This window comes from Alligator sinensis, unplaced genomic scaffold (genome assembly GCF_000455745.1).
Source record: "Alligator sinensis unplaced genomic scaffold, ASM45574v1 scaffold933_1, whole genome shotgun sequence".
NCBI classification, from domain to species: domain Eukaryota; kingdom Metazoa; phylum Chordata; order Crocodylia; family Alligatoridae; genus Alligator; species Alligator sinensis.
In genome coordinates, this window is record NW_005842542.1 from 798,155 (window position 1) to 810,755 (window position 12,601).

The 12,601-nt window shown below is 42.0% G+C and overlaps 1 protein-coding gene and 1 long non-coding RNA gene across 7 annotated transcripts in view; one reads left to right on the plus strand and one right to left on the minus strand.

Annotated features, from left to right (window-relative positions):
* The window catches only part of ZNF423 (zinc finger protein 423), a 275,029-nt gene that overhangs the window by 238,245 nt on the left and 24,183 nt on the right, over positions 1-12,601 (plus strand). For all 6 annotated transcript variants that reach the window (XM_025213622.1, XM_025213625.1, XM_025213621.1 and 3 more), the window contains 2 exons: positions 6,644-6,775; positions 8,686-8,801. In XM_025213622.1, the coding sequence (XP_025069407.1) occupies positions 6,644-6,775; positions 8,686-8,801 (248 nt within the window). The remainder of the gene's footprint in view (positions 1-6,643; positions 6,776-8,685; positions 8,802-12,601) is intronic.
* LOC112551654 overlaps positions 1-12,601 on the minus strand; it is a 66,011-nt gene that overhangs the window by 19,044 nt on the left and 34,366 nt on the right. The gene's annotated exons all lie outside the window — the stretch shown is intronic.

The following is a 12,601-nucleotide window of genomic DNA, read 5'->3' on the forward strand; positions in this document are numbered from 1 at the left end:
CATTACAGGATACTATCATCTCCCCATGATACTTTTACACAAAGCACTCTGTTCCTCTTTTGGCCTGACATAGTTTCAGCCTGACAGGATCCAGCAGGCCTGCTTGTTTTAAACAAGAGCACATCCTATTATTTTTTTGAGAAATGAAGTGTAAAATTAATGCTTATTATTTTGAGCTTAGGAAAAAAAGGCGAGAGACCTAACATTCTTGTTTGCAATGTGTTCAGTGTTAAAATCAGTAGATCCTCACACAGATACACTTAAGGAGAAATGGGCTAAAATCTAGCACAGCAAGCAGTAAAAATCTGCATTTTATTTTACAAATGAGAGGGGCTGCATAATTCACTTGAGTTATGTAGTTGTCTGTTATGGATGCCTGTCATGTTAAAAAAATGGAATAAAAATGAGGGAAACGATTTTATGTTTTTCTCTTACCAAAGCATCACACCACATGTTTGAATGGAGTCTTATCAGTCAGACTCTGCATTGTCATCACCCTGCTGCCTTGCATGTGCCTATAAGATCTTATATAATTCAAGGAAGTTATTTTACAAAGATGCATAAATATCTCTATATGTACCCCTGTGTTTCTGTGTAAAATTATATGCTGCAAAACACTATAGAGAAGAGAGTGATTATAGCAACCATTCTATCTATATCTTTGAGCATTTTCATATTTTGGATACACATGCACGAAAAAAGAAATGTTTGTCATGCTAACCATGGTACTCCCTCCCCCCCCCACACACGATCTCCCCCCCCCCCCCCCCCCTTTTTTTTTTTTTTTTCTTCCTGGATGGTTTTATAGACACAAGAAATACATAATGGACTCCTGTGGGAGTGGAATAAAAACCCCCACCGGTGAGGAGAAGGCCTTATAATTCAGAAGTGGATTTGCAAATCAAAAGGTCTTGCCTCGAGTGGGATAAATTTCCAGATCTGCAGGAACCCATTATGTTTTATTATTTTTCATTCTAGTTTTAGTTTGTTAAGGGTTTAACTATTTTAAATACATCAGGGATCATGCAAAAAAAATATGCAATTCAGGTTACCTAATTAAACAAGCGAAGACCTGAAGAATGTAATTCAGTCACTTGTTGGATATTACACATATTTCCCATTTTTAATTTACTTAAATTATAAAGGTTTAACTGCAAGGAAAGAATTTTTCTAATCAGTGTTTGTGCGTCTCTGTGTGTTTATGAACACACACACTCACGTAGGACAATATGCCATGATATGAAACACAGGTGGATTGGTCTGTGAATAGCCCAGTATGTGGAAGCTAGAAAGTGAATGTCAAACATGTTTCTCTGATTTACTAGTTGAAGGAGTTTATTCCATATCCATAGTATCTACTGTGTACTCTACATGTTTATTATACTGCATTGTCAATATTCACAGCTATGTGATGCAGGGCACTACAGCATCTCCATCAAAAAACACATGCTCGTTTCCTTGTCTTCCCGAGATTGACTACTAACCCATACCGTTTTCTGCAGGATTGAAATTCGGGATGTAAGACACTCTTAGAAAGTTGGATGGAATAATACACTATTAAAACCTATTCATATGAACGGTTAAATATCTTTTTCTCTGGTGGCTGTCCTGGCTGTTAGTTAAAGATCACTTAGCCCTTTTCAAACCTGAACGCTCATGTTCTGAGAAATTTCCCAGCATCTTTTAATTTGGGCCAAAAAGGGAATTTCTAAAATGTTCACAGTTGAGGAGAACCAGTGGTCCTGGGCCTTGCTCCTCACTTCTGTGTTTTCTTTCTCTCCTATTGTATTTTCCTTTTCTACTTTTACTTCATTCCCAGACCCCTTGGGTTTTTTTCCCCTCTTTCCTTAGCCTCCCATTTCTTTCTCCACCAAATATTACAAAGGGGAAAAAAAACAGTGCTTCCTCCTTCAATCCACTGGCATGTTAGCTTGTTTTGGGAATCTTTACTATGTATTCTGCTGTCATTTGTGAAGGGAGAAGCATGGTGTGAATCAGGGAAAAGTGCCCTAAATGTTGGAGGTGCCAGGCACCAGTAGTGAGCACCCTCTAAGGCTAGAGACAGAAGTTACACACAAACCGGTTTAAGTGTTTAGAAACTGGTTTAAACCTGTAACAGAACAAAAGTTCAGTGCACATAAACCAGTTTCAAAATGGCCGAAACTGGTTTAAGATAAATCAAGTTGAATATAGTATCAGATTTAATTGATTGAGGTCAAACCGGTTTATGGAATTTCTGTCCCCAACCCGTTCCTGGTTTAAGTTAAATCACAGTCCCCCAGCGTCCCAGCATGCTTTTCAGCCCTGGGCTGGGCTCTACTCCATGGTCCATAGAGCAGGGCTGGCCTCGCCCCTTTGCTTTCTAGCCAGATGCTGGCCTGGCATGGCCCTCTGAGGCAAAGGGTGCAGAGAGAGGATTTATTCTTCACTTCCTCCCCTCTCTCACTGGGACCCCAGTCGAGGTCTGCCTTGCCGGGGCACAGCAGCCCCTGTCAGGTTTCATAGTTTCATAGTAGTTTGGGGTCAGAAGGGACCTGAACAGATCATCTAGTCTGACCCCCCTCCACTGGCAGGAGCACACACTGGGATCACATGACCCGAGACAGGTGTTCATCCAACTTCTTTTTGAATTTACCCAAGGTAGGAGCGAGGACCACTTCCCAAGGAAGTTGGTTCTAGATCCTAGCTACCCTAACAGTGAAATAGTGCCTCCTAATCTCTAACCTAAACCTATTCTCCAGCAGCTTTTGGTCATTGCTCCTTGTCACTCCAGGTGCTGCTGGGGGGAATAGGGCCCTTCCTATTTGCTGCTGATCTACCCTAATGAGTTTGTAGGCAGCCACCAAATCCCCTCTCAGCCTCTGCTTGCTGAGGCTGAATAGGTTCAGGTCCCTCAGCCTGTCCTCATAGGGCCTGCCCTGTTGCCCTCCAACCAAGCAAGTGGCCCTCCTCTGAACCCTCTCAAGACAGGCCACATCCTTCTTAAAGTGCGGTGCCCAGAACTGGATGCAGTGCTCCAATTGTGGCCTGACCAATGTCGCGTAGAGGGGGAGTATCACTGCTCTGGACCAGCTTGAGATGCATCTTTAGATGCATGACAGGGTGCAGTTGGCTTTGCTGGCTGTGGTCTGGCATTGGCAGCTCATGTTCATCTTGGAGTCGATAATGACTCCAAGATCCCTTTCCGCCTCTATGCTCACAAGGGGGGAGCTCCCCAGCTTGTATGTGTGCTGTGGATTCCTTCTCCCCAGGTGCGGCACCCTGCATTTGTCTACATTGAACCCCATCCTATTACTATTCGCCTACTTCTATAGTCTGTCTAAATCTAATTGCAGCCTTTCTCTCCCTTCGAGCATGCCTACCTCTCCCCACATCTTGGTGTCATCGGCAAACTTGGACAACGTGTTTTCCACCCCCTTGTCCAAGTCGCTGATGAAGATGTTGAACATTGTAGTACCCAGGACCGAGGTCTGGGGGACCCCACTATTCACATCCCTCCAGGTTGAGTACGGTCCGTCTACCACCACTCTCTGGGTATGCCCCATCAGCCAATTTTTGACCCATCCAACTGTGTAGGCATCAATGCCATAGTCGCTCAATTTATTAATGAGAATGGGGTGAGAGACAGTGTCAAAGGCCTTCTTAAAGTCCAGGTTCCCTCCCCCCTTGCTGCTCCAGGGGCAGGGGCATGGTCAGATGGGGATTTATTCCTCCCTCCCTTCCCTCTTTGCCACCCCCTGCCCCAGGGGACCACTCCAGCAACAGGGGCAGGGTGTCGCCAGATGCTGGCTGCAATGGCCCCCAGAGGCTGAGGGGCAGGGAGGGGTTTATTCCCCCCTCTGTTCCTTCTCCCACTGGGGGACCACAGCTGGGGTTGGCCAGTCCTGGCCGCCGCCTCTGCTGCTCGCCACCGGCCAGGCAGACCCCAGCTATTCCTGCTCCCCTCCCTCCCCTCTTCCCTTGGGGAATCCCAGCCAGGGTCTGCCTGGAGGTGGGTGAGTGGTGAAGGTGGTGGCCGGGGCTGGCAGACCCTGGCTGCAGTACCCCGGTGGGAAAGGGGGTAGAGTGAGGAATAAACCCCCACCCTGCTCCCTTTGCCTCCGGGAGCCATGCTGGGCCGATGTCTTGCCACACCCCTGCCCCTGTCGCTGGAGCAGCAAGAGGGGGAGCAACCCTGACAGGTGTTGCTGCACCCTGGCCAGGCAGACCCTGGCTGGGGTCCCCTGGGGCGAGAGAGAAGGAAGATCGGGGGGGAATAAACCTTCCCCCTGCCTTCTTTGCCTTAGGGGGCCATGCCAGGCAGGCATCTGGCGTGGTCCTGCCCCTTGAGCAGCAAGGGGGGAGGGACCCTGACAGGGGCTTCTGCACCCCAGCCAGGCAGACCCCGGCTTGGGTCCTGGAGGGAGAGGGGAGGGAGGGGGGAAATAAACCCTCTCCCCACCCCTTCGCCTTAGGGGGACCGTGCCAGGCCAGCATCTGGCCAGGGGCCGAGGTCAGACCATGCTCCCCCTACCGCCCCAAAAGCTTGGCAAGGGTTGCTTCCCTTTCCCCCTCCAGGCCCACCCTGGCTGGGGTCCCTGCAGGCCAGGGTGGGAGTTTAAACCCCGCCCCAATCATACTCTGGCCTGCCAGGACCTGGCCACGCCCCCTTCCTCAGCTCAGCCTCTCCCTGCCAGGCCACTACAGAAGGGAAAGGAGTATTCACTCTAGTGCCTTCAGGCTTCTGGCCTGAGCCACTGCAGGCATGTGGCTGCATTTCAGGAATCAAAAGTGAACGTCTACTCGCTTGCAGGTTCAATGTATGTAGGTTAGACTAACCTGCAAAGACTGAGTCAATTCAGGCTTGGGCTTTTTGAATGTCTGTACTTTAGCCTCAGTGGTTGGAGCTAGTCATCCATGATTCACTGATGCTGAAGTGTTGCTGAAGCATTTCTTGTCATCAGCATTCTGCTCTCTCCTCTGTATATGTTTCAGCCAATATGGGGAGCAGAGCACCAATTACAAGAAGTGTTTCAAGAGTATACCTGTCTTTGGAGCAGCATAGACAGCTCAATGCTGGGGCATGCAGTAGTGCAATACTGCACAAGACACCACTCAAAGATTTTTTATGATATCCTCATGGTGCGTCTAGGGCCCTTTAAGACGCATGTGCTCTGGGAATTCTCTCCATCTGCAAACCTGCAAACCACCAACTCTCCCTGCTGGCCCTGTTTTCAACAAAAAGCCAGGTTCTAATATCCAGGTTACATGTGGGTCTGAGCTATTACAAGTGCATAATGGCTGCTCTATTTGCTTTCACTGTTACTGCTCTACTAATGTTTAACTTGTTACCTTGTAAAAGGGCTTTGAGATACCTTGAGTACCAGAGGCCTGATAGAAAACAATAATTTCCCTCTGTTCAGCCATTTTAAAGTTGTAAAACGGTAATATAAAAGCAATTATAAATTGCTTTCTGTGCTTTTTAATGCTTAGATTATATGAAAGATCCAAATACATTTAGCAGGAGATTAGCTCATAATATACTGTAATTATTTTCTTCTATTTTAGAACTAAAAATTAAAGTTAGATGAGATTCTGAGGTTTAAAAATAAGGTGGTGCGTATATCAGAGACCAGAACTTTTTTTTTAAAAATGGATTTTTGTCAGTATCTTTATAATGAGAGGACAGTTTTCTAGCAGACATTTATACAAACACCTGCAAAGATATTAGTAATGCTGGCATGCTATGAAAGAGATGCAAGGTACTCATGCAGTTACAGTTTGCTTCCTCCATTTTGTGCAAATAAATACAAGTTTTTTCAGATATATTTCATATTTTGAAAGGTTGCTTTAGTATCTCCCAAAAGGACCTAAAAGCACAATACACCTCCCCACACACACCCCCATACCCCCAGAACAGATTGGTATATGAGGTTAATATGCATATAAAAATAACAAAAATTGTGACTATTTATCCGTTAGTTGAACCAGAAGTTCAGGGCATTTTTAAATGGACTTATATTCCACTTGTCTTCATAAAAGATATTTTAAACAAATAGGCACCAAATGAAAACTGAATTTAAAATGAACCTTTTACATATCATTAATAGTCTTACTTCAACCTGAAAAAAGACAGGAAATATCAAATTAAGGCAGACACTCTGCTGTGGACTTTTACGATTTCCTGTTACTTCCCTCTTCTCCTACTGCATATTTGCAGTATGTTCTGAGGGGGAAATGACATTTCAGTCTGCTTTTGGTGGTGCTGGTTGAATTCACAATGATAAATTCATTTTAAATGCTGTTTGAGCATTAAATAGTATATATCCAGAGCAGTGATGTTTTGCCTTTGTGGTAAGATGCAAGGTGGAGAGATACAATATTGTCATGAGCTTGTGAACAGGAGTGTAGGTTACTGGTGGTTTGATCACAGCGTCACTTTCATCAAAGCTGAAAATAAATGCCCCTAAATTTGACTTGCGGCTGTACACCTGAATGCATTGTACAAGTGACTATGTTTGCTTTTGTAATGGGGACATAGACATTGTAATGTCTTTGGGTCCTTGAAGCTGTGCAATCCAGCACTAGCATTTCTAGCAGACTACTGCATTTCAGACACTAATCTGCTGTGTCACTAACAAGTTGTATCATTTGAACCTTGCAGAGGAAGGCATCAATCATGAGTGCAAGCTGTGTAACCAGATGTTTGACTCTCCAGCAAAGCTTCTGTGTCACCTGATTGAGCACAGCTTTGAGGGGATGGGAGGCACATTCAAATGCCCTGTTTGTTTCACAGGTAAGACAGTAAGACCTAGACAAGCCTCAGTGTGCATGGCTTGATCCAGAAATGACACACAGGGGATTTTTAAAATACAGTATTCCTTTCCTTGAGGAAAAAAAACCCCACTCGTCTTGGAAATGTTTAAAATATCATCTGTCTAAAACTGGAGCTAGCACTGAAGAACAGAGCTTCAATTTTTGACACTAGGCAGCATTGCATCAAGACTCAAGAAGTTCTCTGCATTCCCTCTGATAATTACAGGCCTTTTTAAATGACAGCTATTGGTTAGAAGATGCAATTTATTTTCCTATATGGTGCGTGAGAAGGAAGGACCTGTTCTTGCAACCCCTCACATGAACAAGTAACTTTTACACACTCAGACAGCCTATAGACAATTCACAGTGGGCGGACTATTATGAGAAAGGGCTTCTTAAACCCAGGCCCTAATATTGTATCATTTTGACAACTGCTATTTTATGGGGTTCTGTTGTAAGGACAGAGTTTACTCTCAAACACATGCCCAGCTCCTATTCTTTTCTATAGAGAGTACATATCTGGAGCCCCACTAGATGGACAAATGGATGATCTCCTTTGCTCTGGCAGCTCCTGTGGCCAAGCTGGTTCCAAATATACCGGCACCTGCCTTTCCTTTGGATTAAACCAGCAAGCCTGAGAGGGGGACACTGGCGTGTGGGCAGCTCAGTGTCTGCAATATACACTGCACAGGCTTTTGTGACCCGGAGAAGTCATTCCAGCTTCACTGCATCTTTTAAGCGAGGATTACATTCAGCAAGCTGGTCTCTCACTCAGTGTAATTCTGTTGTCTCACAAGACAGACATATGCCTACTACTACTACTACTACTACTATATCTGAAAGCCTCCTGTTAACTCTAAGCTGTCTCAGCAAAGCAAATGTGTGAGATCTTGGTTAATGCAACTGACAGCAAGGATCTGTTGCCTCTTGTTCTGTCTGCTTGCTTAAATGGTAGTTAACATCTCTGTTTTGCAAAATGCTTGTGAAACACAGGCTATTTATCTGAAAATTGTCTCTCATTTCCTTTTTGAAAATGAACGTGACTCTGAGGGAGATAAAGGACCAGATCTCAAAATAGAAAAGGTACTTCCAGTTTCCCTTGTGGGTCAAATCCCAAGCACGTCTTGGGATTTGACCCACAGTTTGAGGCTTTGTATATTGTGTTTTAGGCTTAGTGTATCCTATTCCAAGACCTCCTATAATCCTGATTTCAGATAAATACGCTGCATTAATATTACATAGGCCAAGAACCAAGAAAATTGGACACGGAGTAAACTGAGAAATCTTAACCAAGTAGTCATTCGATTTAGTGTGCTTCATTTCAAAACACAAATTTACAAAACCTGAATAACTTTCAGTTATAAATTATAACACAGTTGTGATGGTAGTTGTGTTATTAAATCTTAGCCTGTTATATTTTGCATTCTCATGCTGGTTGTACAGGGTTATCAAAAAATGTTGCATTGGTCAACACATCTTTCAGATTAACCACCAAGCTCTCTACTGGTCCAATTCTCCTTCATTACAAATAAATCCAGTGCACTTGTGGTTGGCTTAAGTATGTCTGCAGAAGAGATAATGTTCTTTCTTCAGTTATGCAATATAAATTCTTTTAATCATCCACTCATTGGAGATTGGTGGCTTTATGTCAAATTTCAAACACCTGTATGATATTTAGAACGTGCTATAACTATACAACACATCAGGCAGCAATACCTAATTTATTAATATTGTCCAGTTTAGAAGGGAAATTATACTTGAACCAAAAATATCAATTATTTATTGATAACACTGGACCATTAATGTTTACAACAATAATAAATGTGCAGCCAAACTAGCAGCATGTTATCTACAGCAAAATTAACCTCTGATCATACTGTATTATTTCAGTTTTTGTACAGGCAAATAAACTGCAGCAGCACATCTTTGCAGTCCATGGGCAGGAGGATAAAATTTATGACTGTTCCCAGTGCCCACAAAAGTTCTTCTTTCAGACAGAACTTCAGGTATGTTTTTGAAATGAGTAAATTCAAAGCTGCAGGAAATATTCTGATTGTGTGTAATAACCCTATCGTCAAGCTGCATGGCATTTAGAATATCTCTAACCAATGCATCACCTCAACATGGTTTTCCCTCCTGCTCAGCAACATCAGACAACTGTCCTAGTCTCTCTCACTCCCTGGGTGCCATCAGGAGAACGGGGTCTCTGAGCATGGCTGGAATAAATAAATAAGACAAGACAGATCTCATGATTCTTTCTGAGTATTTCTCTTGACAGTAGTGTTGCTACGTACTGACATGTCTACGTCAAGCATGGTGTAAATAATTTCTTTTTCTCTATTAATAATTTAGGGACTGATTAGCATACAAAGGCTGAGCTAACATCATGACATCTCCCCTGCCCCAATATTAGGTATAAAGTAAAGGGATTTACTTTAGGTACAAGAGAAGAATGGATGTGTTACTTAAACATAGCATTCTAATCAGGATTATCCACAGATGCTGCAACATGTTGGTACGTAATAGATTCTTAAAACTAGGCACTATATGCCAGTTTTACTGCTGGCATAACTGGCACCATGTCCATTGTTTTCAGGCCTCTCAAAGAGAGCAGGTAAAAGGGAAGGGGGTCCCCTATCCACACCCCTCTGCCTGTGCTGGGAAATGCATGCATTGAATTTTTTCAAAAAGATGCTCTGATCCATGCTCCCCTGACACCCCTGGAGGCACTGGGTCTGCCTGAGGCATAAGGACTCTGGGAGATCCCTCAAGGGCATCTGCACCCCTGCTGCTGCACATGCAGGCACTGGCTGCAGGCATGCAGTTTAGCATTTAGCATAGGAGAAACTCTTTGGAACAGTATTGGGGAATGTTAACATTGAATCAGTTATGCTTAAAATTAAGTTTTGACCTTCAGTATTAAACCTGTTCAAATGTAGAAAACCTGCCCCAGCACTCAAACTTAGTGTTAATCTAGCAGCAGAATAAACTCCTGCATATCTGATTATCTCACAAGAAAATTGACGACCGGAGCTTTAACTTTTAAACTGTACATGTGGAGGTTCTCAGCCTGGCCGTCCTCATCATACATATTTTACCTGTTTAACACTTCTACCAAAATACTGCCAGTGTCCCCTGGTAAATATAATCTTTTTATAGAATGATACTGTATGCCTCATTTAAATCTATTAACTTTATAAACCATGATTTACTTAAACTTTGGAGGGTTTTTATTTATCTTGCTGAATTCCCTAGCTGCTGCCTCTTGTGTCATGCTGTCATGCTGTGGAAGGATGGTTGATCTTTTCACTTTGTTGATTTTATATTTTTCCTCCCAGGGGAACCTCTTCTTTCCCTTGTTCTAGCAACCACATTTGCATAAGTGTACAAAAGTTTTAACTATACCTTGTTAATATTTTAATGAAGTCAGCAGATTTTGTTTTTATGCTTTCTCACTGTGAAGGTTTAAGAAGACAACAGTGGCTCACAAAGCCAGCTAGAATTTTTCCTCCCTTTTTTTCTTTTAAAGTGGTCAGAATGCCAGCACAATTAAAATGGGTGCAGTGGCTTCCTGGGTCACTGCATTAACCTTTTAAATCAGACGGTCAAATACAGAGAACCTTGTTAAATTATAGTCCTAACGACCAACCACTTTTTGCAATTAACTATTTTAATTACATAGTGTTTAAATTCTGAAGTGTTGCGCATAGCACAATCTATGCAAATAGCGGCTTTCATCAGATAACTTTAAATTATAATTGTAATTTTCCAGTTTTTACACAGGATTTGTGTGCATTTAAAATTCATGTGCTTGCAGTAATTACACAAGTCATTTCAAATGGAGTTGGCTGAATGAAAATTCAATATTTAACTGCACAGTTTTAGTCTTGAATGTAGTGGTGACTCAGAAATGTGTGTTTACTTGAAGCTGGGGATTTTGTTAGTTGAAATACCTGAGTGAAAGAAGGCACAGAGTATGTGTGAATCCGTTAGGAATGCTGAAAATTTTTGAACTAGCAACCTTATTTGGGATGATTATCTCATCAGTTGCTCATTTGTAGGTTGCCTGCTCTAAATTCCTGGGCTGTTTGTTTTATTTTTGTCTGCTAGTTGAGTAATGAAGATTTAGTATTATTTAGTGAATGAATTGTTCAGCTGCTAATAACAGTTAAATCTGCATAGACCTTCAGTATCTGAGCACTGCAGTTTCTCCTGTATTCTAAAGTCTCCACCCATCAAATAGTTCTGCTTGATGAATTTGACTTTTCAGTTCTGATCTTGCTTTCCCTTTGGCATAAAACAGAAATAATTCCTTTTTGGTCAAAACTGGATGTTCTCTTTATTTCACTTCTATTTGTAAGTGAAATAGCTAAAAAGTTATTTTAAAACCTAATATTTATATTTTATAAGGGAAAATGTATCTTTGTCCCCCTTAACCTTAAAGAAGGGCAGAAAAAAAAGATGGGAATAGAGCATAGGTTGGAGTGGGGGGGGAAGTCACGTTTGGAAATGTCATGGCATGCCATAAGTTATCCCTGCTGCTAAGCGAATATTTATTTAAAGAGATACTGTAGGTATAATATGGTAAAAGGGGGCATGTAGTAAAGCAGAATGCCACTGGAAATTTATATTTCAAGAACGGGAAGAAATTTAAGTTGCTGCTTGAGTAGCAAAATATAAAAAAAAAAAATTAAAAATTAAAAACCTTCCCATTTCTAGCTCTGTAGTGGTTATTAAGCCTTGAGGTCGTATATCGGCAGGGAAAGCTACAAAAACAAATAAGGCTTAATTGAACTTTTTGGAAAAGAACACAGTTCTAACTTTTTGATCATTCTTGGGTCCACTGGTTTAAATTGGGAGGAACTCCATTGATGCTGATGTCACAAAGAACAGCATCCGGCTCTGATGAATTTTCTATACATGACACAGACACCCTAAAACATTATAAAAATGAATACTGCTGAGCAAAGATATCTGATATAAGAAAAAAAAACCAGATGTAAAACTTTGGATATGCTACTTTGGGGTGGAAGAAAGCTAGTGAAAAAAATATGGCAGATCTGTGCTCCTGCTGCACATGTAGCAGCAAATTAGTGCAATATTCTATAACTGCAGCTCAGAGGATGGTAGGTACAGAAGCTTTGAAACCTTGGAATGTGATGAAAATCTTCTTCAGGGTAAGTGTTTTCTGTGGCATAGTGCTTACAGAAGTAAATTTACACGGGACCTGCAATACTTTGTTTCTATAGAACTTTGTTCCTCCTACTAAAATGTAATTAATGAAACAAGTGTAGACATATCTGAGAAGTCAAATGAAAACTGAATTTAGCCTTACTCATACTGCAGAGAGCAGATGAATCCTTTTGAAACAGGGGTTGATTTCTATGATCTGTATTACAAACTAATCATTAGCTGCTGAGTGTGCCTTTAATGTACTGCCTTGCAGAAGCTGAAATGCTGCACAGTACAGCCAGGCTTGAGAAATGAACTAGTGAAAGTCTTTCAGTGAGTGAAATATTAGTCTTTCCTACTTAAACTGAAATAGGGAACCCTGCCAAGTCAGAAGATGGAGTGAAGTCATGACACACATTGGCTGTTGATTGTTGATAGTTAAACTTGTGTTGTTAATCAGAGTTGCAAAATGCAAGTTCTTAATTGCATGCATTAAGAATTGCATTAAACAAATTGTAAATGAATAGTGATATTTGAGGAAACTCAATGAGAGTTTTCATCTGTGCTCTTTGCCCCACTGTTTTTCCAAGGAGCCGTCGCATAACCAATAAAGTATTTGTATTTAAAGGATTAA